The sequence below is a fragment of the Peromyscus leucopus genome, chromosome 7 (assembly GCF_004664715.2).
Source record: "Peromyscus leucopus breed LL Stock chromosome 7, UCI_PerLeu_2.1, whole genome shotgun sequence".
In the NCBI taxonomy this organism is placed as follows: Eukaryota; Metazoa; Chordata; class Mammalia; order Rodentia; family Cricetidae; genus Peromyscus; species Peromyscus leucopus.
This window is the reverse complement of record NC_051069.1, coordinates 112587317-112613745: the sequence shown is the minus strand read 5'-3', so window position 1 is coordinate 112613745 and position 26429 is coordinate 112587317. Positions and strand designations below refer to the sequence as shown.

The following is a 26429-nucleotide window of genomic DNA, read 5'->3' as shown; positions in this document are numbered from 1 at the left end:
GGAGGAGCCACTTTCTACTAGACAGGCCATGCTGTCCATGTCAGAAGCAAGGTATGTATCCCCTGCCTCTTGCCCTCCCCACCCCCCAACACTGCCTAACTAGAAGTTTCTGACTGTTCCTTTGAAAGGAATATGAGAAAAGTGCCTCTGAACAGAGCTGGCTCCTCAAGGTTTAGGGATGTCAAAATTTGAAATAAGCAGATTTGACCTCTGGAAAACAGTAAGGGAGTCACTGAAGACTTTTTTTTTTCTGAGGATGAAATATGAGGCACTTCTGTCCCAAGAGACAGAATGGGCAGCTTAGAAATAACCAGTTATTGCTATTAAGTTGATCTTGCTTCTTGCTAAGTCTGTATTTTAGTTAGGGTTTCTATTACTGTGATAAAGACTGACCAAAAGCAGCTTGGGGAAAAAAGAGTATATTTTATCTTAAAACTCTCCAGTCACATTCCCATTACTGAGGGACACCAAGGCAGGAACTGGAGTAGAAGTCATAAAAGAGTGCTGCTGACTGAAATGTTCCTCATGACTTGCTCAGCCTGCTTTCTTACACCATCCAGGACCACCTGCCCAATGGTGGCACCAACCACAATGGGCTGGGCCTTCCCACATCAATCACTAAATAAGGAAATGCTCTAGAGGCTTGTCCACAGGCCAGTCATAAGAGGCATTTTTCTCACTTGTGGTTCCCTCTTTGATAACTCTAGCTGTATCAAGTTGACAAACAAAACTAAACAAAACGTATCTTGTGTCAAGTTGACAAACCAAAGAACAGTTTAGAAGCATGTCATAGTGTCAGAGTATAAGCACTTCAGAAGCAAACTTGAGAGTACCTGCTAACAAGATTCACACAGAAAAGGTCAATCCATCTCTTCAAGGAAAGGGCCTAGAGTGGAGGTCCTCTACATTCTTTAAACTGTGGTCTTTTCCCTGTACAGGTGTCACCATGAAGTCTGACCACTGCTGACTGGCAGCCACACAGCACTGAAGTGATAGTCTGTCTTGGACCTACACATCCCAGAAAGGGGGACACCATGGCTTCTAACAGCGCTGAGACCCAGCTCCAGAGGATCATCCGTGATCTACAAGGTCTGCTTGAGTGGCTGGTGAATTGGGCTTGGTTTTGAGGAACTTGGGCCTGTGCCCTGGCTGTTGATTGTCAGAATTCAGCCCTTTCCTCTTCGTTCACACATAGTACGCATCATATTAAAATATTTGGTTCTCAGATAGCCAGCTTCTGTGCAATGGGAGGGCTTACTTTATACTCCTCTCATAGCAACACAGCTAGTTTGTGAACAAAATCAAGTACCAGTGAGAGGACTGGGGCTAGTTTCAGCTCTTGTGCTTTAGGCTGCCTAGTTGCCTTTGGTGGAGTCACCCCCATCCCTTGTTGGACTTCGGTGAGCTTGACTTTATGGGGAGGAACATTCTCCTGTCTTCAAGCACCAAGGCAGGTGAGGTACTTGGAGGTTTCATGTTGCATCTCCCAATACCAGCCCCTAGCCACTGGTGGCCATTGTCCCATGCATTTTAGTACGAGGTCTACTACCTCCAGGCTTCTTGAGGGAGTCACTTGGGTTTGTAGTCCTTCCCTATTGGAGAAAGGCAGGAAAAGGGAAACAGACAAAACCACAGCTAAACCTTGACAGAATAACAGCATTTCTGTGGACTGCAGAGTCCAAGTTTTACCCTTTTAGATGACTTCCCAAGGACCAGATTTTAGTAGAACTCTCACCCCCAACTCTGCCTGGCTTGATTTTTATAATCCTCTGGAGTGCTAGCACATTTGTAACTGAGCTGTGCCTGCAGAGGTCACAGTGACACTTCCCTGACAGCCTAGAAATCCAGGTTCCTGACTGCTTAGACTAGACAAACAAGTACAAATCTTATAGTAAAAGCCTTTAGTCTGGGATACCTTCAGTGCAGTCCACAGTCTGCATCTGAGATCCAAAGCCAACAAGGTCCAACCCGTTTTCTTAGATTTGCTTTTTATAGTGCTTTGGGGCCTCATATTTTGTATGGTGTTTCATGTACATAAGACACTGCTGCGCATACATGTTACCAATAGTAACGTATGGAATCTTCTTGTTTGGTCCTATGAGGTAGATGCCGTTGCTGCTACCGTTTTTGCAGTGAAGAAAATAGACACAGTGGAGTATCTGCCTTTCTTACTATCACAGAACCAGTACGGAACAAAGCTTGGGGTTATACATCATCAGTCTTAGCTCGTGACCACATTAGACTTTCAGCTAAAATGTTTAGTGTTTTTTGTTTTGTTTAATCTATACAGACATATAGAGAAAATAAATGACACTTTGGGCAAATCTGTGTTTGCCATTGGCCTTTAGAAGTTTCACCACAAGATAGTCTTTTCTATGTCACAGTGGCTAGTTTTCAAAGAAAGCCTTATGAATCTATATTAGCCTCACAGAAATCTCACAGTTGATTCAATAGTCTTGAAACCTACATCCTGTCACCAACCCAACCGACAAACAAGGGGAGCAAACTGCTCTCCGGAGAGGTGAAGGGACCAATGTCTGCTTAGAGCTCTGCTGTTTGCCAACAGGATCTTAAGCTGAGTCTCTGGCCCCTGCATACTTTAAATGTAAAATGGGGATGATAATAAGAGATTTCTTAGCTTCTATATCGTATTTAATTTTTCATCTTTTCTCAGTGCTAAAACTAGAGTGCATACTATATAACATTTCAGGCTTATTGAAATAAGGCAGATACTCCATTAATGAAAAATACATGAGAAGGTCTGACCCCTTTTAAGCATCCAATTAACAGAAACAGCTATTATTATCATTGTTACTGTTACTTGTACTTACTGATGCTCTGAAACCTGTATTCAACCTGTGCTGATAGGGTTGTAAGTGAATGATACAGTTTGTGCTAGAAGCTTGGCTCCCACTGTTGGAAAGAAATGGAACCACTTTAGAGTCTAGTGACAGGTGATTGGGTCATGACCACCCTGAAAAGAACTCAATGCTGGTTTCACAGAGTCGTCTTTTAGGTATGGTTTAATTCCTGTGGGGACAAATTATAAGAGGGAACTTCACACTATTAAATACCAGAGACCACCATTTGGGGCCTCCAAAATTGATGCCTTGTTTTTAGGTGTGTTTCTTGTTTAACACACCATTGCAGAGAAAGTATTGCCTTATTTTTCAACACATCTAACATGAATCCTAATTCCAGGGCTGCTAAAATGTTAAATAAATATTTTTACTTTGTGAATACCCAGTATTGGGTGTTTTGTTTTGTGACACTGCATGATTAATCCACATAGTAACCATTTGTTGACTGGCTGTGTATACATAGTGCTAGCTTGATGGTGGATCCACAGGGATGAATTTTAAAAAGTGTGCCCAGTCAGCAAGCTGTTGCAGTGTCTATGGGATCTTAGTACATTTTGACTCTCCTACCTGAAGTTATATCACTTGAATATTTACAAGTCTTGTGTGTTTCTAAGGTGACCATCACTGACCACTTATCCTTGTGCTTCCTGTTGTTATTTCTGCTTTCTCAGACTTACTTTTCAGTACATCTAAGATGCACGCTAATTTAAGGGCTGTTAAAATGTAAAATAGACAGATATGTCTCTCTAGTCCTATGTTCCTGTTTGTTGTCTTAAAGATGCAGTGACAGAACTAAGCAATGAATTTAAGGAAGGAGGAGAACCAATCACAGATGACAGCACCAGCTTACACAAGTTTTCTTATAAGCTTGAGTATCTTCTGCAAGTAAGTGGCTCCTGTTGTGTGTTGGTTTTGTCACAGTTGTCTCTTGTTCCCCATTTGAGTGACTTTTATCAGTTTCCAGGATGTGGTTCAGAAAGCACAATGGAACAATCAAGCCCTTGTGGTGAGACTAAGAGTCAGAACAGTCCCAAGAGCTCAGTCCTCCCATATGAGTCAGGATGTTCTGGGAACTGAAAACATTCCTCCAAGATTTAAGCCATCTTAAGGCAAGTCACAGGCCTGTCCAACAAAGCTCTTAACTGTAGGGTAGGGTAGTTACTTACACCCTTTGAAAACTTGTTGAACCCTGTAGTTAGGTGTCTTACCCTTACAGACACACTATATGTACACAAGCCAGGTATAAAGGCGGTTTCCAAGAGAGCAGACTCTGGAAGATCATCAAGGCCAATTTCAGAGCCTTACTCAAGCATGGTTATTGTGTATATGGCTATTTATAAATCAGGGTTAGTCAAGCAAACATTCTTTTAACATTTTCGTGGTGTAACTTTTGTGTCTGCTTAATTTGACTCAGACAACTGTGCTGATTTGGGAATCACATACTTTTGAAATAGGCAGGAAAGAAATGGACCTGCAGTCATTTTACCACAATTGTATGAGGCATTACTGTTCTCCTGGGTTTTGTTTTGTGTTGCCTAGATTTGAAAATAGCACATTTGAATCTTGTTCCATAACCAGGGAGAAATTCTCTAAATGGTATAGAAAGATACCTACCATACTTTTTACAGTATCACATCCCACCAGAGAACATAGGGTGAGAGAGCTGCTAGAAATAAAGACAGGCATGGAAGGACTTACCTTATGCCTCCAGCTGGTTCTTTGACACCAGGTGGTTATGAGGGTTTGCTTTGTTTGTTTGAGTTTTTTGTTTTGTTTTGTTTTGTTTTTTTACCTTTTCCAGTTAAGCCCATTTTGGTTTTGAATGTGAAAGTACTCAATACTGACATTCATTTGAATTTTTCATGTATTTTAACATAGTATTAACTCTTGAGAGTTGAGTAATGGATAAAATGTCATTACCTCAGTTCCCTAAGTTACAGCACAGTTAATACTCTGAATGTTGACATAAGAATCTTCACTTGAATTTCCTTATCACACTGGAGGTTTTCCACCAAACTATGGTAGTAACCCTTAAAATAAATCTCTCTTCTTCTTTTTTCTTTTTATCACTTTCCTTTTATCATTCTTGCCTTTCTTTCATCCTCCTTTCTACCTCCCTTTTTTTCTTTTTCTATCAGTCAGTCACTCTAGTTTGCTATACTAGAACTACAACTCAGGCTTTGTATATGCTAGGCAAGTACCAAGAGATAAATCTTTTATGATAACTATTATTCCTAAATCTTACTAGTTAATATGACCTTGAACTGGTATTTATTAGCCTCAGTTTCACATCTAAAAGTTTGTGAATTAAAACACTCTTGTTTTGAGATTAAGATACTCTGGTATGCCAATAAGTTAAAGTAAAAACAGCAAGAGACCTCCCTCAGTGCCTATCCCCAGGAAGCTAGTAATGTTTATTGTGTTAATGGAGCATGAATAACAGTGGGCTCAGACTTCCTCTCTGTTCCTTTCTTTGCTCAGTTTGATCAGAAGGAGAAGGCTAGCCTCCTGGGTAGCAAGAAGGACTATTGGGATTACTTCTGTGCGTGCCTAGCCAAGGTGAAAGGAGCAAATGATGGGATCCGATTTGTTAGGTCCATCTCTGAGGTAAGCCAAGCCATGAAGGGAAGGGCCTGTAGATGTAACCAACCGTCTTATTAAATAAGAAACACAGAAACAATGTAAAAGAGAAAGCCAAGAGGTCAGAGATCAGAGCTAAAATCTCACCCTTCCTCCATTGTGTCCCAGCTTCTCGAAAGAGAGCTACTTCCTGTCTGTACGTCTTTTTTATAGTATTATTGTTCTGCCTTCTCATTGGTTGTAAACCCAAACACGTGACTGCCTCGTCACTGTCTGAATGTACAGCCCCCTAGGTCTTAAAGGCATATGTCTCCAATGCTGACTGTATCCCTGAACACACAGAGATCTATGGGATTAAAGGCGTGTGCCACCACCGCCACACTCTGTCTATGGCTCTAATAGCTCTGACCCCCGGGCGACTTTATTTATTAACATACAATCAAAATCACATTTCAGTACAATTAGAATACCACCACAAGGGCCACCTGTCTTCCATTGGCCTGCCTAAAGTTTCTTTGTGAACACCTCTTCTATAAATAGCTAGATATAGCATGAAGTCTATGGGTGACCAAGAACCCAAGAAATCCAGTCCAGGCACATTGGGCACCTATTATATGATTCAAGCTCATGGAAACTACCTGAGTTTAGACTAAGCAGAAATGGTCAGAGTTCTAAATGTTACTTCCCAACTGGGCTATCCACACTGGAAAGTCTCTGTTCATGGTACTCTTTGGAAGTGTGTAACACTGCCTCCCTCTTTTAAAAAAAAAAAATCATTTTCTTTAGTTGCTAGTTTCGGGGGGGGGCTGCTGGGAACCATGCTGGCATGCTGCGCAGATGCATCGGCAGGCTGGGCAGATGCATGCCATGCAGGTATGGCCCTGGCAGCGGCCAGCAATTCACAACCCAGATGCTGTATGCACATAGAGAGTTTATTCTAATAGAGAGATGAAGAGAAAGTTAGAAAAGAGAGAGACAACAAGAAAGAGGAGGTTCGAGGGGTCCACACCTTGTGTGAGGAAAAGTGAAAGAGAGAGAGGAAGGGGCAGAGTTTTTCCTTAAAAAGAGGCTTCTACATCAGGAGGCAGGGCAGCCCCAAGGGACAGGATTTCAAAGGGTCGGGATTTCAAAGGGGCAGGATTTCAAAGGGGCAGGTCAGAATATTAACAGGCTTGCACAACAATTAGGTAAAGACATTGGCCATCATGCCTGATGACCAAAGTTTCATCCCTAGAACTCACATGGTTGAAAGAAAGAACAGACTCCTGCAGGTTAACCTCACTACATGTGCCATGACATATACATGGCCTGGCATACATACACACACACACACACACACACACACACACACACACTAAATGAATGAATGAATAAATAAATAAATAAACCAGAAAAATTTTTAGAGTTTCTAGGCTACTTAGATTTGAAGTGAGGAGAGTAAGAATCTCAAGGATATATTTTTTTTTTTCCTTTCTTCTTCTTTTTTTTTTTTTGGTTTTTCAAGACAGGGTTTCTCTTTGTAGTTTTGGTGCCTGTCCTGGATCTCACTCTGTAGACCAGGCTGGCCTCGAACTCACAGAGACCCAGCTAGCTCTGCCTCCTGCGTGCTGGAATTAAAGGCGTGCACCGCCGCCGCCGCCGCCGCCGCCACCGCCACCACCACCACCACCCAACTCAAGGATATTTCTTATCATGCAGAGCTGCTAAGTAACTTCTTATATCTGGTTGGGCCCTCATTCAGGAAGAGCTGAATGCCCTGGCTTTGACTTACTATAAACTTCTAAAAAAACACACAAACATATCATACCACCTACACACCCTTCTTCCTTTGTGGATCCTAATTTATAGTCTGTCTCAAGATCTCTGTGCAGTTCCTTTAATCCATTTATCTTGGCTCCTTTGCACCAGAAGCTAGAAGGTCCTGTGTTGAAGCCCATAGCAGAGTCTGCTCAGCACACCATTTTGTGAGTAACTAAACCTCAAATGATTTCCTTCATACCTTTCTCCCATCTCCATTCCCAATGACTCTCTCCCTCTCTCATCACCCCAGTCAACCCAGAAGTGAAGCACACATACATGGGGAACAAGTGAACTGGAAATTTGAAGAAGAGTTAGAAAAGTTTGTGCATTTTGTCTTGTCAGCATCTCTGACAAGTATAGAAACACTTTAAAATCAGCACATAGGCTCTTTGGCTGGCCTCAAAGGCCACAGTATTAGAATGTGTTGGGTGTTCTAGCAATAACATTCCAGGCATACCATGGTGTTTCTTCTTATAGATGGAAACAGTATTAAGAACACTAACATCAAAGGCTCAGTGATTTCTACCAACTGCATCCTCTGACTCTGGGCAAGTCAGGAAAGGTGGCAGTTCTGAAGTTTTTGTCCTGTGTATATCTTTAATGTCACTGTGGTGTGAGTTGGTCTTGTGAGAGTGGTAAGAAACTCAAGTTCATGATGTAGAGCAGTGTGTAATGATGTACCAGGAATCTCTTCTCCCATTCCTCACCCATTGTACCAGCACTGAAGCCTTCAATTGTATGACTTTGGACAAGTAAAGTCTAACAGTAAGTTAGTCTTCATTCCTAGAATCATGAAGTGTTTTCTAAAACAGTCTACTTTTTAGCTGTTTTTCTCCTCTCCTCATAATGTATTCATACCTTTTGAGGCCATGCAAATAGACTTCAAAGAAGTTAAGAAAGCTGTGTGCCGACTTCTGGCTTGCTCCTCTGTAGCTAGAGTTTTCCTGCCTCGCCCACAGTCAGGACAAATCTTTGTCACCGCCAGTTCCACAGCCGCTCAGACCCAACCAAGTAAGCACAGAGACTTATATTGCTTACAAACTATATGGCCGTGGCAGACTTCTTGCTAACTGTTCTTATAGCTTAAATTAATCCATTTCCATAAATCTATACCTTGCCATGTGGTTTGTGGTTTACCGGCATCTTCACATGTTGTTTGTCATGGTGGCGGCTGGCAGTGACTCCTTCCGCCTTCCTGTTCTCTCTTTTCTCCTCTCTGTTAGTCCCGCTTATACTTCCTGCCTAGCCACTGGTCAATCAGTGTTTCATTTATTGACCAATCAGAGTAATTTGACATACAGACCATCCCACAGCACTCCTCCAGGTTTTAGTGGCATTGTAGGTGATTTCCCGTGGGGCCCAGTTCTTTAACTATGGCTGAAAGCTCTGTTCTCTGTCTTGGAATGTTACTAGGTGGGAAAACTTCTATTCAGTTACCCTAGTACTCGGGTGTTCTTTTGGGTCTTCAAGTGTGACTAGAATTTAATGGGTCATAGCATTTCTAGGAATCCTCAGGGCCTTTTGGAAAGGAGATAGCCATTTGGGCTAATATATGTGAGCATGCTAGTAAGCCACTTCTAGAGACTCAAAATGGGCTCTTCTGGGACTGTGTTTCCCTGAAGCATGTGGAGGTCAGCTCTGCTCTAGGCTCATGGCACAGTAGTCTGGTTTAAAACAGAAGCAACCCATGTTCCTTGCAGGTCTCCTGTCCTGTGCTGCTGTTGTGTTTTTAATGTGGTGTATATGGGATGCTAAGAAAACCGGGAATTGAGAAGTGAAAGCTGACCTATGATCTAAAACACTTTTTTTTTTTTTAATTACAAACTGTATGGCCTATGGCTTCAGCTTTTTTTTTTCTTTAATTTTTATTTATTTACTTATTTATTTTTCTATTATCAGCTTGATACAGTATAAATTCTTATTCTAATAGTGATAGTGAAATGTTTCATTGAAGCTTGCCCAGTAATTCAGTAAAACCAAAACTTATTATAAGCCACAGTCATCCTAGTGTCCCCCCTGCTATATAGCCTCCCTGGTTCTGTGGGTTGCAGTCTGATTGTTCTTTGCTTTATATCTAGTATCCACTTATGAGTGAGTACATACCATGTTTGTCCTTCTGGGTTTGGGTTACCTCACTCAGGATGTTATTTTCTAGTTCCATCCATTTGCCTGCAAATTTCATGCTGTCATTGTTTTTCTCTGCTGTGTAATACTCCATTGTGTATATGAACTACATGTTTTTCATCCATTCTTCCGTTGATGGGCATCTAGGTTGTTTCCAGGTTCTGGCTATAATGCTGCTATGAACATGGTTGAGCATGTATCTTTGTGGTGTGATTGAGCATTCCTTGGGTATATGCCCAAGAGTGGTATGTCTGGGTCTTGAGGTAGATCGATTCCCAATTTTCTGAGAAACCGCCATACTGATTTCCACAGTGTTTATACAGGTTTGCATTCCCACCAACAGTGGAGGAGTGTTCCCTTTGCTCCACATCCTCTCCAACATAGGCTGTCATTAGTGTTTTTGATCATGGCCATTCTGACAGGTGTAAGGTGGTATCTCAGAGTCATTCTGATTTGCATTTCTCTGATAATTAAGGATGTTGAACATTTCTTTAAATGTCTTTCAGCCATTTGTGATTCTTCTTTTGAGAATTCTCTGTTTAGCTCTTTAGCCCATTTTTTAATTGGATTGTTCAGTATTTTGATGTCTAGTTTCTTGAGTTCTTTATATACTTTGAAGATCAGTCCTCTGTGAGATACGGGGTTGGTGAAGGTCTTTTCCCATTCTCTTGGCTGTCTTTTTGTCTTATTGACTGTGTCTTTTACCCTACAAAAACTTATCAGTTTCAAGAGGTCCCATTTATTAATTGTTGTGCTCAGTGTCTGTGCTGCTGGTGTTATATTTAGGAAGTGGTCTCCTGTGCCAATGCGTTCAAGAGTACTCCCTACTTTCTCTTCTATTAAGTTTAGTGTAACTGGATTTATGTTGAGGTCTTTGATCCACTTGGACTTGAGTTTTGTACATGGTGACAGATATGGATCTATTTGTAATCTTTTACATATTGACATCCAGTTATGCCAGCACCATTTGATGAAGATGCTTTCTTTTTTCCATTGTATAGTTTTGGTTTCTTTGTCAAAAATCAGGTGTTCATATGTGTGTGGATTAATGTCAGGGTCTTCAATTTGATTCCATTGGTCTGTATGTCAGTTTTTATGCCAGTACCAAGCTGTTTTTATTACTATAGCTCTATAGTAGAGCTTGAGGTCAAGGATGGTGATGCCTCCAGAGGTTGCTTTATTATACAGGATTCTTTTAGCTATCCTGGGTCTTTTGTTTTTCCATATGAAATTGAATATTTTTCTTTCAAGTCTGTGAAGAATTGTGTTGGGATTTTGATGGGGATTGCATTGAATCTGTAGATTGCTTTTGGTAAGATTGCCATTTTTTACTATGTTAATCCTACCTATCATGAGCGTGGGAGATCCTTCCATTTTCTGATATCTTCTTCAATTTCTTTTTTTAGAGATTTAAAGTTCTTACCAAACAGGTCCTTCACTTGTTTAGTTGGTGTTATCATGAGATATTTTATATTATTTGTGGCTATTGTAAAGGGTGATGCTAAAACATTTTTAAAGGAGATATGTAGTTACTTTCATTTGTAGTACAAAGGAAATATTTCTTTTCCTGAAAGACATTTACAAATCCCTTTGAAGTATGCAGCTAGCTCCCTTTATATATTATCATTTGTTCAGCTAATGAGCTCAAATGTTACCATTTAAGAAGTTTTACTGTCATGTAGGAGGAATAAGGACTCGCTCCTGCTCTTAGAGCTTGCAGACAAGAGTGGTTTTGGGGGGCTGGAAAGATGGCTCAGATGGTTGAGAGCACTGGCTGCTCTTCCAGAGGACCCAGGTTCAATTGCCAGCACCCACATGGCAGCTCACAACTGTCTATGACTCCAGTTCCAGGCCTTCTGACACCCTCACACAGTCATACATGCATATGAAATACCAATGAACATAAAATAAAAATAAATTATATTAAAAAAAAGTGGTTTTGTGGGCAGAGGTCTGATTAAATTCCACTATTACTCCAGTTTTAGGGTATGTGGATGGGTACCTTGCCTAGCTTTTCTTGGCTGCTCAGATGTCCCTGTTGTCCCCACTGAGCACTTTGTTCTCACCTCATTCATCAGAGGAGAAAGTGTTTGTGCATCTCTTGAGATAACTATTTGTAAGCATACTGTAGTGCTTTATATCAAATCAGTCTTCTGCCCACCTCCATTTCAACCGTTGTGACTATGCATGGAGAAATGTCTTATGGCTTCCATAGTTCATGAGGTTTCATGTCTTTTAAAATCACCTTGTATTATATTATTTCTCTGAGTCATCAGTAAGAATGACTCAAAGTAAGAAATATCTGAGTTAAAGGTGTGAACTGCTACTGGGATGTTTACAGCATAATTGGTGCCTTGGTGGCATGCCACTTACTTCCTGTCTCATTCCAGGGCATCTTAATAGTAAGACTCTTTTTTGACAAAACTACTGTCATCCCTCTCCTACCACATTCTGACCTTTAAGGGGCTAAGAGAGTGTTGGCCCTGCCTTCTCTACTCAGATCCAGAACTTGTGCCAGTAGATACCTAGGGTAGATTCAGTGTATTTTGAATGCCTGACTGCTTCTGGGACTAATATATTAAGATTATGAATCTTAATTTTCAAACTAGTCTCAAGTGTCCTCTATTGCAGTTCCCTTTAATCCACTTGTCTTGGCTGCCATGTGCCCACAGCTAGTAAGGCTCTGTATTGCAGCCTCATTACAGAGTCCACCCAGCCTACTGTAAGTATGCTGTAAATGACTAAACCTCAGATGGATCCCTGTATGCTTTTAAATAGTTTTGTCATCATCATCATTGTAGAGTTATAGACACCTGGGCTTTTCTATGACATTTACTTCCAGGTGACAAGATTTCCTGAAAAGCCCTATTCTCATCCATAGCACATTGACTAAATGCAATGAGTTGGCTTATCTGAAAAGAAACCAGCCCAATTAGGAAAGCATGAACAGATACATGGGGATTTGATAGTTTTATGGAGACAAAGGAGACTGTTATACATCTGGCAAAACCTTTGCACAGCTCCACTTATACAACTCCACTCTTTCTGCTCGTCCCCTTTCTACACATGTTCCAACAAAGCCACCGAGGCCTCTCTCTCTCCCTACCCCCTAGTACCTTGGGCCCAGCACCAACCAAGTTTACTATCCCTTCTTCCTGTAGCTTCTATGTGAGAAGCCATTCAGTTACCTCCAGGTTTCACACCTTACTCCAAATTAAATCAGGGAGTTTCCTGTCTGACTCAGAGATTCTAGTAGGAAGAAGAGCAAGAGTGACTCCATTCAATGTACAGGTGTTTGATTCTCATTCATATATCTTTCTTCTCATGTTTGCAGAGGGTTCTCAGATAGAGGCCTGAGATAAGCCCACCCACTTCAGGTTTCACCCTAGAGTGACAGTGCCAGATGTTTTGTGTCCTTTGATGGGTATAAGAGCTGCCAGTGTCAGAGTAGCACCGGATGGCATGTTCTGTCCTATACGTGGCCTTTTGCTAATCCTCCATGAGGCAGGTGTTGATCTCGATGTAATTTGTTTTCAGCTCCGAACATCTCTGGGAAAAGGCAGAGCTTTCATTCGCTACTCTTTGGTGCACCAGAGGTTGGCAGACACTTTGCAGCAGTGCTTCATGAACACTAAAGTGACCAGGTAATTGCAAGACTGTGCTGGGCTTAATCCCATACCACCGAGGAACAGAAATTATGTCAACCAAACCAGAATGTCAGTGGCAGGTGCCTTCAGTTTCTTTTACAGCCATTATTCATTGTACTTTCTACTAGTCTTTGAGCATGTAGGGTAAATGTGGTAAAGAGGGGGAAACACTGCTTTTCTCTAGTTCTCTCATGTGCTCAACTGTGATACTAGAGCTGAGCCAGATCTCTTAACTCCTGATGCCATGTCTTTCCCTGATGAGTGGTGGCTCATTGAAGCCAGTGTTTCTTAGCTTCCCAGAAGAATTGCCTGTGGTTCTCCTTTACTCAGCCTGGGCCCTACCTGCCACAGAGCCAGTACCCATCAGCAAGCATATCATGGCTCCTTGGAGACTGAAGGGCAACTGCTATGAATCCAGGTTGCCCATATGTCAGCCTTTGTATCTCGTAAATGCTACAGCCTCACCAGGAAACGGAAGGAGAGAGGCAGGCCTGAGTGAGTGAAGGTAAGGGAGCATCAGATTAGGAGCTGCAGATCTGGGGCCCACCAGCTGAACCTCATTGGATTGCCCAGCATTTTTTTTTTTTTTTCTATTTCTGCTCTGCCTCTCCCTAGGTATTTGAGTTAATGAAAGAAAGGACTTTTGAAATAAAAAATAACAGGCAGATGTTTATCTTTATTTTGTCACTTTTAAGGCTGATTCACATTCTTACACATGTGACAAGCTTATGAGTTAAAAACATTTGCACATTTGATTTGAAGAGTATATTGTTGTAGGTATTTGGTTAAAGACTGCAGTAAACAGTTCAGCATCACAGACCACAAATATGAGCTGAGTAATTCTTTAAACCCATTAGTACTATCTTTTTAACTTCTTATTGCTTCATGTGAAATGGATAAACCATAATAACAGTGTGTATATAACATTTCTGGATAGACTTTGTTTCTTGGCTTTTAATGTCTGAACAGAAGTTAAAAGTGAGCCTAGTGTGTCTTGTTGGATTCTGTGAAAGGAATAAAAGCTAAGGTTATCTTCTCCAAAGGAACTGCCCTGTCTCCAATAGTTGCCCTTTCTTGGCAAGTCACTAAGATTTAAGTATCTCAAATTCTTTAGAGTAAAAGAGATATTATATAAATAATAAATATCCAGATCATTGCAACAGTTTCTTTGAAGCAAAGAAAGCTTATTTGAGAACCCATGGTCCAGCAGTGAAAGATAAAATGGTTTGCTTGTTTTCTGATTTAGTAACATGAGTTACTGGATTTGATGAGGTAGAACCACACAGGACAATCTTGAGTAGATTCATTCTTTGCTTATTCTTATTTCTCCTCAATTCACATAGTGTATGTTTTCTGCAGTGACTGGTATTATGCAAGAAGCCCCTTTCTGAAGCCAAAGCTGAGCTCTGACATCGTGGGACAACTATATGAGCTGACTGAGGTTCAGTTTGATCTAGCATCAAGGGGCTACGACCTGGATGCGCCTGGCCGACATTTGCCAGGTACTTTGGGAAATTGCTTTTTTTTAAAAAAAGTAAAGGAAAGAGATGTTCAATGTTTTGAAGATAGCTACCCATCTGCCTAGCCATTTTGCTTGCTCAGTAAATTACATATAGCTTCACAATTATTTTTTTCTGCCTTCCCCATTTATTTATTCATTTATCTCAGTATTGACTCTGGTGAGGGGGTTGTTGTTGTTGGGTTTTTGTTTTTGTTTTGAGGGGATTGTTTTGTTGTTGTTTGGTAGATTACGTTCTGCAGTTATTTATGACCTTAACTTACCCATATTTGTCCAGTGGGAGAGCTTTCGGCCTAATACTTATAGGGTTTCTTTCTTCTATATGATACATTCTTTTTTTTAAGAAATAAAATACTGTAGATCTAACTAAGGCCCCACCTTTCTGCTGTCTTTTTCCTTCTTCCTTTCCAGAAGTAAACACAGCACCATGATTGAGGCATGTCAATAGCAAGACTTTATTTTCACTATATGCATATGTAACCATAAATAGTTTATGATAATGTTATATATATTTTCAAAATGTTTTGCACAATGAATCATGAAAAAGCTATTAATTCATACTTGCCTTTTTCATTTCATATTGTTTAGTTTTACCTGTGTTTACACTTGTGGTTCTATAGCTGTAGGAGTGACGCAACTTTGCTTGTGTATTCTATGACAGATTTCACACAGGAGTAGTTGTGATATAGACTATTTATTTCACAAGCTCAAACTATTCAGAACATCTACAGTGTAGAATATTCTACTGCATGAGTAACCATAACCAGGTGTGACACCCTCTGGTGGAGTTAGGCTTATTCCACCTTTCCACAGTGATAATGTACCAAGAGTTTCCTTCCTCCATCCTCACACTACACACACGTGTGTGGTTGTGCAGCACTCTTGACTAAGGTCCTTGCTAAGTTGAGAGGGCTAATAGGTTTGACAGTTCAATAACTATAGGTTAATTCTGGTAGGGTAAAAGTGAGATTAGATCACAATGTTCCTGTGAATTGAGAGTTATCATATAAGCCTCTATATTTCAGACCCACACCATCCAGTAGAACTTTATTCAGTAAAGGAGACTTTGTATATAGTCCTGTCCAGTATGTCCACATGAACTGCAATCATGACTTTAGCCACATTGTAGATGAACCTCTCAGCACAGTGGGACTTTTTTTTAAAAACTAGGTTGAATGTTGCTTTTTCCTCATTGGCAAATAGTCTGTGACAGGCACCTAAAACTCAAAGAAACAACCAAAAATTGGAAAATGTATCTACTTGGGATTTTTTTTTTTTTTTGACAGTGGGAGAAAGCATTTAAATTCATTTGTTTATATGTGTGTATATGTGAGTGCATGCATGTGTGTATGTGCATGTGCATAGATGTCAGAGGAGGGCACCACTCTATTACTCTAGTCTTTTGAGGCAAGGTATCTCCCTGAAGCTGAGGCTCAAGTTTTCTCCTCTAAGCTAGAAGCCAGAAAACCCCAGTGATCTCCCTGTCTTTACCTCTCTTGGAGATGGGATTTCAAGGGTATCTGGGACACCTGGTTAGTTACATAGGTGCTGGAATGTAAAAGCCAGCACAACAAGCATTCTTAACTGCTAGGCCATCTCTAACCCCACACCATGATGTTTAAACTACAGCAATGGAGTACCTGCCACAAGCCCATGGAGATCTGCTCTTGGAGAGAAGTGTTATGTTTTCCTCTTTATGCTCCATCAAGGAAAGAGTACTCCTGCATTCATCCATTGTTTACTGTAATGCAAACCGGAAGCAGACTAACTTTATAAATAAAAGACATTTCTAGTCTGAGGATATGGCTCAGCAATTTAAAATGCTTCCTGCTTTTCCAGAAGACCCACGTTCAAAACCAGAACCCATGTCAGGCAGCTTACAATCACTCCAGCTTCAAAGAATATGGTATCCTCCTCTGGCCTCCCCTTCACACATACACCACACATAAAAGTAAATCTTTAAATTTAAAGAAAGAGTTTGAAAGTCTTCCTTTTAGGAGGAAAAAAAAAGAGGGTGGTTTGTTTAGTTCACAGTTTTAGAGGCTGAAGGTCTGATGGATCAGGCTCTGGCAAGGAATCCCCTTGACTATCATTTTAGAGCATGTGGAGAGGAGATGGGGTGTATTTTATGCAGAAGTAAGAGATCACACACATGTCCCAAATAGTAAGACAGAGGTTAGAGTACCATAGTGCCTTCAAACAGCATATCCCCAGTTGATCTAAAGGCTTATATTGGCCACACTTTTTAAAGGTTCCACCATTTCTCAGTACCACCATTCTAAGGACCAACATATGAACCCTTTAGTAGACATACTCAAATGATATACAGACCATATCCTACTGCCCCTGGTTGCCTAGTAACTGTCAGCACCACTGTCTCTCTCTCTCTCTCTCTCTCTCTCTCTCTCTCTCTCTCTCTCTCTCTCTCTCTCTCTCTCTGTGTGTGTGTGTGTGTGTGTGTGTGTGTACACTTGAGTTTGTTTTCTCATCTGAATACAAGTGTGTCTGTTCTGTGGCCCCACAGGAGGACACTGGCCACCAGCTCTTTTGCTTACATGTGGAAACCCCCAAGCCGAAGCTCCAGCATGAGCAGTTTAGTGAGCAACTACTTGCAGGTAATGTCAGGAAGGCTGGAGTTAGCAGACTGTTAGGGTGACCAGGGTATGTCTTTTTCCCTAGCAATTCAAGGATAAGCCTTTCAAATACTTGTTGTTCTAAGCAGAGTGATATAACCCCTCAAACTATGTCCTCTATGCCCTGGAATTTAGATTTTTACAGCCAGATAAAATTTAGATGCTTTTAAAACTGAACTCTTAAAATATTTTTTAAAATATCTTACAAGACATAGGTTAGAACTGAGGTTAGAATTGACCTTGCCACCTACCAGCATTCAAATAAGGGGAAATTACTTAGAAGCTTCAACGCTTTCTTCTTAAGAGGAGGTAATGAAATCATCCTGGTCCTAAGTGGAGGAGCAAGCAAAAGGGTGCTTAAGAACAAGGGATCAGGAAGTACTAAAAATGTGAACCTATTATAACTGTATAATAGAAATTTATTTGCAGTACAAAAATGCTCATTATGTATAAAGAGTATTCAAAATAGAAAAGATGAGCTGGGCATGGTGGTACATGCCTTTAATCACAGCACTCAGGAGGCAGAGCAGAGGCAGGCAGATCTCTATGAGGCCTGCCTGGTCTACATATTGAGTTCCAGGACAGCCAGGGCTGTTACACAGAGAAACACTGTCTCTAAAAACCAATAGATAGATAGATAGATAGATAGATAGATAGATAGATAGATAGATAGATAGATAGGACTACTCTTTGACCTTTTTGTGATTTTTGTCACGCTATGGTGCTATGGGTATAATACAGTGGGTTAACCATAATTTCAGTGTAACTGAGTTTAGATTTTCTAAGAACCAATGTCCTTTAAACTCATAAAGCTGATGGAGGCTGGATAGAGATGTAAGTCTGCTTATCAGTGGGGTTTGTGGAACCTTGAATGTGCTCAGACCTTTGTGGCAGATGCTTTGAACACGGCTCTAAAAGCTTACCTTAGGTTAGGTAATACCTTTGTTTTTACTTTTATTTTCATCAAATAAAAAAACTTATCCAAATAGTTGGGCAGCTTCATTCTAAAAAGCCTCCTGTCCTTTACTTCCCCTTAGACTCAAGAGATGACCTCCAGTTTTGACCTAAATAGTTCTCTAAACAATGAAGCACTAGAAGGTTTTGATGAGATGCGACTGGAGCTGGACCAGTTGGAGGTTCGGGAGAAACAGCTACAAGACCATGTACAGCAGCTAGACAGGGAGAACCAAGCACTTCGAGTGATGATCAGCAGGCAAGGGGAGCAGCTTCAGGTAGAAAAGGAGAAAGGGTACCCTACAGTGGAGGATACCATTGGCCTCCTGGGCCTGGTGGCAGAGCTCCGGAAGCAGGGGGAAGTCACCATGGCTACAGTGAAGAAGCTACAGAAATGTCTGCAGGCCTCGGAGCTGAATGTAGACAAGAAAGAGAACAGCCACTTAGCCCTGCAGCTTGAGACCATGGCACAGGAACTTGAGGCTGTGAGAAACTCTCTGGATAGGAATAACCAGCTTCTAGCCAGCCTTTCAGATTGCCTAGCTGGGACTGAGAAAGCAGCAAATCCAGCTCAGGACACAAAGTTTCTTCAAGAGCCAGTTCCTGCCGACATGGCCCTAAAGTTCCAGGAACTGAAGGGAAAACTTGAAGCCCTAGAAGGAGAAAACACCAAGGCCCAGGAACTCAATAGGCAGCAGAATATCAAGCTAGAGCAGCTGGCCAAGGAACTACAGCTGAAGGAGGAGGCCCGAGCTGGCCTAGAGTACTTAGTGAAGGATGTGGCTCCACTTCAGGAAGAGCTAGCTGGGAAGAAGCAAGAGTCAGCTCAGCTCCGGCGACAACTACAGGAATCCCTGGGCCACTTGAGCTCTGTGGAGGAGGAGCTGGCAGAAGCCAGGCAGCAAGAAAAGCAGCATCGAGAAGAAAAGCAGCTGCTGGAACAGGAGGCCAAGTCTCTGACATGGCACCTGCAACTTCTAGAGACCCAATTAGCACAGGTGAGTCAGCTTGTGAGCGACCTGGAGGAGCAGAAGAAGCACCTTATGCAGGACAGAGACCGTCTCAGCCAGAAAGTGGGCACACTGGAGCAGCTAGCTGAGGTGCATGGGGCCAACAAGAATAGGGAGGCTCTGGCCTCCTTAAGCTCTGTCCCACCACAGGCTGGGGAGATTCCAGAAGAGGGGCAGCAATACCTCCAGGAAGAACAGCTAAACAATACCACAGTGCCAGGGGGAGATCAGGAGGAATTGCAAAAGGTCAACCAGGAGCTACAGAAGGAGCTGCAGAACATGGCTGTGCGCAACCAGCTCCTAGAAGGAAAACTTCAAGCCTTGCAAACAGATTACAAGGCACTGCAGCAGCGAGAGACAGCCATCCAGGGCTCCTTAGCCTCCCTGGAAGCTGAGCAGGCCAGCATCCGGCACCTGGGAGACCAAATGGAAGCAAGCCTCTTGGCTGTGAGGAAAGCCAAGGAGACTATGAAGGCCCAGGTGGCAGAGAAGGAAGCTGCCCTGCAGAGTAAGGAGGGTGAGTGCCGGCGGCTGCAGGAAGAAGCAGATCAGTGCCGGCTTCGGACAGAAGCCCAGGACCAGGAGCTCAGGGCTCTTGAGAACCAGTGCCAGCAGCAGATTCAGCTGATTGAGGCCCTCTCTGCAGAAAAAGGCCACCAGGGACTCAGCCTACCACAACTCAACACAGCCCAACTGGCCCTGTCTCAAGCACAGCTAGAAGTTCACCAGGGGGAGGCCCAGCGGTTACAGAATGAGGTGGTGGACCTCCAGGCCAAGCTCCAAGTCGCCTTAGGTGACCGAGACAAGTTACAGAGCCAGCTGGGTGTGGCTGAGGCGGTCCTGAGGGAGCACAAGACCCTGGTGCAACAACTGAAAGAGCAGAATGAAGCCCTCAATAGGGCCCATGTTCAGGAACTGCTACAGTGCTCAGAGCGAGAAGGGATACTGCAGGAGGAGAGCATCTACAAGGCCCAGAAGCAGGAGCAAGAGCTACGAGCTCTGCAGGCAGAGCTGTCACAGGTGAGGTGCAGCTCTGAGGGAGCCCACCTGGAGCATGCAGAACTACAGGACCAGCTGCATCGAGCCAACACAGACACAGCTGAGCTTGGCATACAGGTCTGTGCCCTGACAGCCGAGAAGGATCGGATGGAGGGGGCTCTGGCCAGCTTGACCCAGGAGCTCCGGGACTCCAAAGAGGCAGCACTACGGGAACAAAAGGGCTTGGAGCTTCAAGTGATGGGACTAAAGCAAGAGAAGGAGAGCTTGCAGGAAAAGCTTAAGGCAGCTGAGGAGGCAGCTAGTTCATTCTCTGGTCTACAGGCACAGCTGGCTCAGGCTGAGCAGCTGGCTCAGAGCCTCCAAGAAGCTGCACACCAGGAGCGAGATGCCCTCAAGTTCCAATTAAGTGCTGAGATTATGGACCACCAGAACAGATTGAAGGTAAGCCCAGCTTTAGCCATCTCTCAAGGTATACCTGGTGGCTCCACAATTAGATGGCCCTGCAGCAAGAAAAAGGTGAAGACCAGAGAATGTCCTGGTTCCATTCAACTTTGGTAGCTCACATTTCTTTGCAGAAACACATCAGGCAGAGCATTGGAGAGTAATAACTCCACTTAGGAGCCTCCACTTTGGCCATGGCAGATGTTGACCCACACAGAACTTTTTAAAAATTTGTAGCCAACATTGACAGAACTGATGTACACAAATTCAGTTTTGTGACTTTGTTTGAATTCTCAGCAGATCTAATAGCCCATTTCCATATCTCCACAAGGTAGCAGGCAGCAACAGCTCAAAGAGTGCATACACCCTTCTGCTGCTCCCTCTTTTGTGTGTTTGTGTATAGGCCCTTCCACACATAAGTTCCAGCCTCTAGCCCTGCCTTATATTTTGGAGCCCATCCTTCATAAGGTCACCAGTCTATGACATCTTGAGTCCTGACTCTAGTCCTTGCTAAATAATCAGCTTCTGTGGATCCTATTCTGATGGCTGACAGGGTGTATGGAACTGGTTCAGTTTAGAAAAACAAGGCCCTTAAAGCAGACAAATCTGAGACCCAGTAGACCATGAATCTTTGATACTGCATGAAGAAAAGGGGCTAAAGAATGGTAGATAAGAACATGGACAAGTAGCCACAGTACTTTGATTTCAGTATGTATCCTAGTGGGCCTGTACCTAGGCCTCTGTGCTCTCAGGCCACTCTGCACTCTTTCCTACCCTTTCCTAAGAGTGCCCTCCCCACCCCATGAAGCCCCATGAGGCTTATGGGCTACTTTTTTCTCTTGCAGAAATTAATTCTGTTTGAGGAACAAGGTGAGACTCTTTCCCTTGTAAACTTGAAAGTATTTTGTTACCAGTAGAGAAGAAGCTTGTTGAAGAGCCACTTTGGGAAGCAGTGCAGTTGTGTTTCTGGAAATCATTTGGGTGATAAAGGTGAAGGAGTCTCAGAGTAACAACCTCTCTCTTATGATGCTGTAGGTGGAAGTTTCTCTCTCCCACTTGCCTGTTCCCAAATACCCGGCAGCTGCTTCTTAAATAATTGACTCTGAGGCTTATTATTATTCATAAATGCTGGGCCAGTAGCTCAGGCTTATTACTATCTCTTACTCTTAAATTAACCCTTAATTCTTATCTATATGTAGCCACGTGGCTTGGTACCTTTTCTCAGTGTGACATTCTCATCTTGCTTCCTCTGTGTCTGGCTAGTGACTCCTGACTCTTTCCTTCCTCCTCCCAGAATTCTCCTAGTCTGGTCACCCCACCTATACTTCCTGCCTGGCTAATGGCCAAACAATGTTTTTTTTTTTTTTTTTTTTTTTTTTTTTTTTTTTTTTTTTTTTTTTTTTTTTGGTTTTTCGAGACAGGGTTTCTCTGTGTAGCTTTGTGCCTTTCCTGGAACTCACTCAGTAGCCCAGGCTGGCCTCAAACTCACAGAGATCTGCCTACCTCTGCCTCCCGAGTGCTGGGATTAAAGGCGTGCGCCACCACCGCCCGGCCAAACAATGTTTTATTAAAGCAGTTTGAGTGACAAATCTTTACAGTGTATAAGAGCATTATCCCACAGCATTTCCCCTTTTTTGTCTAATTAAAAAAGAAAGTTTTAACCTTAATATAGTAAAACAAAAACAGTTATTAAGTAAGAATTATAGTAACAATATCCAGTCTATTTGCATTTGACAAAATTTGAGAAAATACTTCAATTACATTTCTTATCTTGGTGAGCCTAAAGTTTTGTATCTAATTTACTTTCTATCATAACTAAGGAAAACAATAGTTATAACTATTTAGTCCTCAACTCCATCAAAGACCCCAGAAGGATGTAATGTTACCTAGTGACAGGGACATCTGCCTGGACAGTCACCCAAAGTTTCTCTGTAACATTGGGGCATCCATCTTCAGCCTACAGGCCTAGCATATCTGACAGCCTTATCTTTGAAGCAGGATTTTTGAAGGGCTGCCCCACCTTGTCTTGGCAAAGTTCTGCAGTCACTTTCTTTTGTGCCCTGCTTGTACAATTTGTACAACATACTGTCAACAGTTGAGGCAAGGGCACTTTCTTTGCCTACATGACTAGCTTTTGCCATAAATAAAACAAAGTTCATATGGAGTTTCTTTGATGCCCATCATCCTTTTGAAGTAATTAGTGCTGCTAGGAACAGATGTGTCTCACTGTCAAGAAAAGTCTAAGTTCTTAAAACATTTTAAATGCCATATTCTATAGGTCTTTGAAGTTTTTGAAGATTGCCTGTCTATCTGAAATATATCTCTATATGAACTTGAAAACATGCCTAACATTACTATAATTTTGCTATTATAGATGACTATTAATCTGTATTTCTTAATTATATATTACATTTTTAAATGAGCTACATAAACACAATACCCTAAACAAGAACAGAAATATACATACAGTATAACAAAATTAACTTTAAATTTATATCAATAAACTAAAATCCATACCAATGTAAAATATGTAAGATTAATAGGTTTTTTTTTTTTTTGGATTAAAGTTCTACCCTTTTATCCTATCATTTCTGTATTCCGTCTCTTCTTTTCAGAACAAGATCCCTGAATCTAATCTTTGTTTAGCTTTTTTCCTGACCATTATCTATAACTACTTGTAACCAACCCCCCTAAATGATGACAAACATTCATAATTTGTTTTTGGGAATGTCGGTGTAGTTCTCTAGACTATTTCCTGCTGCTTGAGCGGCAGGGGGCGGGGTGGTGGTGGTAATCCCTGGGGAACACTGAGAAAATTTAGGGTAATGGTTAAGTCTTAGCTGGAGTAGTCTGTGAGGCTGGATTATCTCAGCCAGCTACCTTGAAGCCTTTCTGGATTCAGAACTCAGAGGAAACTGCAACAGAGGCACCCCAAAAGGTTGGATCATCTGGGCCATCTGTTCCCATTGGAGATTTTTTCAGGGAGTCTTCCTTAACCAAATCTGATTTTTTTTTAAACACAGAATGAATCCACAGCGTCTCATTTCCTGTAGCAATAAAAGCATAACCTCTTCCCCAAAGTAGCATATCTCTTGACTTATTTTGAAGTCAAGCCATTTTCAAAATATATAGGTTGAATTAATCCAGCAACATTTATAATCAAATGTCTCTTATCAGCTGTTGCTCATACAGCAGTCAAACAATTCAAAGACAACACAATAACATACAGTATCCAGACTCTCTGTGTATCTTCCATCTTTATGTGGCCTTTTTAAAATATTATTTTACTTCCTTTTTAAAGACTTTATTATTTTAAAACTATATATTTCTTTTTTATGACTGTCTATACCTTCTCTTTTCTCTCCCAAGCTTATGTATATTTTAAACTGTGAACTGTTTAGAGGTTTTTTTGTTGTTGTTGTTTTTGTTTTTGTTTTTTGTTTTGTCTGATTCTGTCCTTACTGCATATCTCTGTCTTTTTCTGATCACATGAGCATTTAATCTGCTAAGCAGGCATGACCAGGACTAAAGTGGCTGGTTCTACCCCATCCCTTGGCTTCCTGAGAGTCTAGCTTCATGGCAGAGGTACTGGCAGGAGCCACACACGTGTATTGCCCCCAACTCTGGGGAGGTTTTAGGTCCACATCACGACCACTGAGTTGCAGACGCCAGCTGCTCATAAACACCATATAAGTGTTTGGCAGCAGGGCCTCTAAAAGAGCTGTGCAGTTTTTGCCGCTAACACTTAGTCAGGAAGCCATCTCTTAAAGGAGCCATGCCTCTGCTCGCCACCATCAAACAGAACCCACCAGAGAAAAAGTGGTTACCAAGAAGCTGAGTTTGACTCTGTTTTTGTGTGCTTAGAATCCTTTTTTAAGCTTTCTCAGGTTTTATGTGGAAATTCTTGCCAGCCATATGTTGGCAGAAGTTTCTCTCTCACCTGCCTGTTCCCAAATACCTGGCAGCTGCTTCTTAATTAATTGACTCTGAGGCTTATTGTTACTTATAAATGCACAGCCTGTAGCTCAGGCTTATTACTAACTAGCTCTTCTACTTGACCCATAATTCTTATCTTTGTTTAGCCATGTGGCTTGGTACCTTTTCTCAGTGCGACATTCTCATCTTGCTTCCTCTGTGTCTGGCTGGTGACTCCTGACTCCACCCTTCCTGTTCCCAGAATTCCCGTAGTCTGGTCCCCCTGCCTATCCTTCCTGCCTGGCTACTGGCCAGTCAGCATTTTATTAAACTAATTCAAGTGACAAATCTTTACAGTGTACAAGAGTATTATCCCACAGCATGATGTCTTTCTCATTCTTTCCAGACAGCCAATGAAGAGTGTGGGCGCCTCAGGGCCCAGCTAGAAGAGCAAAGCCAGCAGCTACAAATGACTCAGGAGGCTATGCAGGAGCTGAAGGTAGGTCTGGCAGGGTTGCTATCAAGGGGATCTGGTGTGCTTTTTCTACACTGTTGTCAGATGCTCCTCAAAATGCTGCCAGTTCTCAAACTGAGACTGTCATTGGTTAGAACAATGTCCCAAGTCTATGTCATGACTCTTTTCCCTCCCTAGACTTTGGGCTAAAAGGAAATTGTTCTTAGTCACCTCTGTTGACATTCTCTAGTACCAGTGAAGTGACACTGGTCCCACTGGTAACCTCACTCCATGTCATTGCACGCTAGCACCCCACTGAAGATCAGATCATGCCCCATAAATAGATTTCTGACCTCATGAGCACAAAACCTTCCCCTTACAAGTGGCCCTGTCAGGAAGTGTGAGTAGCGTACCAGTCTCTTCTTCCATGGAGGGTAAGCTTTGTAAGTTTGTGTCTTCTCCTGCATATCTTACACCAGGTCACCAAGGCAGCCATGGAGGAGAAGCTGAACTGTACCAGCAGCCACCTTGCAGAGTGCCAGGCCACTTTGCAGCACAAAGACGAAGAAAGCACTACTCTTCAAATAAGCCTAGAAAGGTCAGTCACTGGGTCACCCACACAGCCACTGGTGATCTTCAGGGAGTAGGTAGGTGCACTCATTTTAGAAAGTCAGCCACTTGTACTAGATGGGGAAATCGTGCAAAAGTCGTGCCAGTGGAAAGCACAGGGGCCGGAAGGCTTGCCACAGAAAAGTCAGCTATCTTCCTGCCATAGTTCACAGGAGGCAATGTGCCTTTTATCTGCTGCAGCTTTTTACCTCCAGCAAGGTACACACTAACTGCATGTTTCCAAAAAACTAAAAGCAAGCACAGTTAGAGCATGAGAATAATGGGAATAACAACCAGCATTGAGTCCTGCTTGTAGTATGGCTTGTTCTAAATGCTGCTTGTGCAGGCTGAGCATCTTTAGCTGAAAGGCTTGGGAGCATAAGGGCATTGTTTTCATATTTCAGAGCAGTTTGGATTTCAGATTTTCAAATTAGGGATGTTTAACCTATAATTACCTATTTAGTCTTCCCAACAGTCCTGTGAGAGGGTTTAGTTTCTTCTCAGTTAGTTTATCACTTTCAGCTTGAGGCCATGTGGAGTTGTAAACCTGAGCCTGCTTCTGGAGATGGGGCCAAGATGGTGTAGCTAGGACCTGCTAAGAACAGTTGATCAGGAAGAGGATCCCTTGGGTGCCACCAGCAAAAGTAAATTTATCAGATTGTCCTGAGCCTGTACGCATGCCTTTTCTCCTACCTCCTGCCTTCCTGCTTAGGTCTGGATTCAGTGAAGAAGCCCAGTGACAGCTCCTAGCCAGGTCTTGTTCATGTGATTTAAACAGAGGACACATTTGAACTGCTATTTTTAAATGCTGTAAGAATGAAAGCTAGGTACGCTGGCATATTTTTTAAAACTTTATTGATTCTTTGTGGATTTTACATCATGC

General features: G+C 42.2%; 1 protein-coding gene across 1 annotated transcript in view; it reads left to right on the top strand.

Annotated features, from left to right (window-relative positions):
- The window catches only part of Fyco1 (FYVE and coiled-coil domain autophagy adaptor 1), a 91499-nt gene that overhangs the window by 15127 nt on the left and 49943 nt on the right, over positions 1 to 26429 (top strand). Inside the window, 10 exon segments of the mRNA XM_028860586.2 lie at positions 939 to 1089; positions 3640 to 3746; positions 5343 to 5468; positions 12903 to 13009; positions 14372 to 14490; positions 14493 to 14514; positions 17056 to 17146; positions 18202 to 20568; positions 24890 to 24982; positions 25417 to 25535. Of these exon segments, the coding sequence (XP_028716419.1) occupies positions 1035 to 1089; positions 3640 to 3746; positions 5343 to 5468; positions 12903 to 13009; positions 14372 to 14490; positions 14493 to 14514; positions 17056 to 17146; positions 18202 to 20568; positions 24890 to 24982; positions 25417 to 25535 (3206 nt within the window). The 5' untranslated portion in view covers positions 939 to 1034.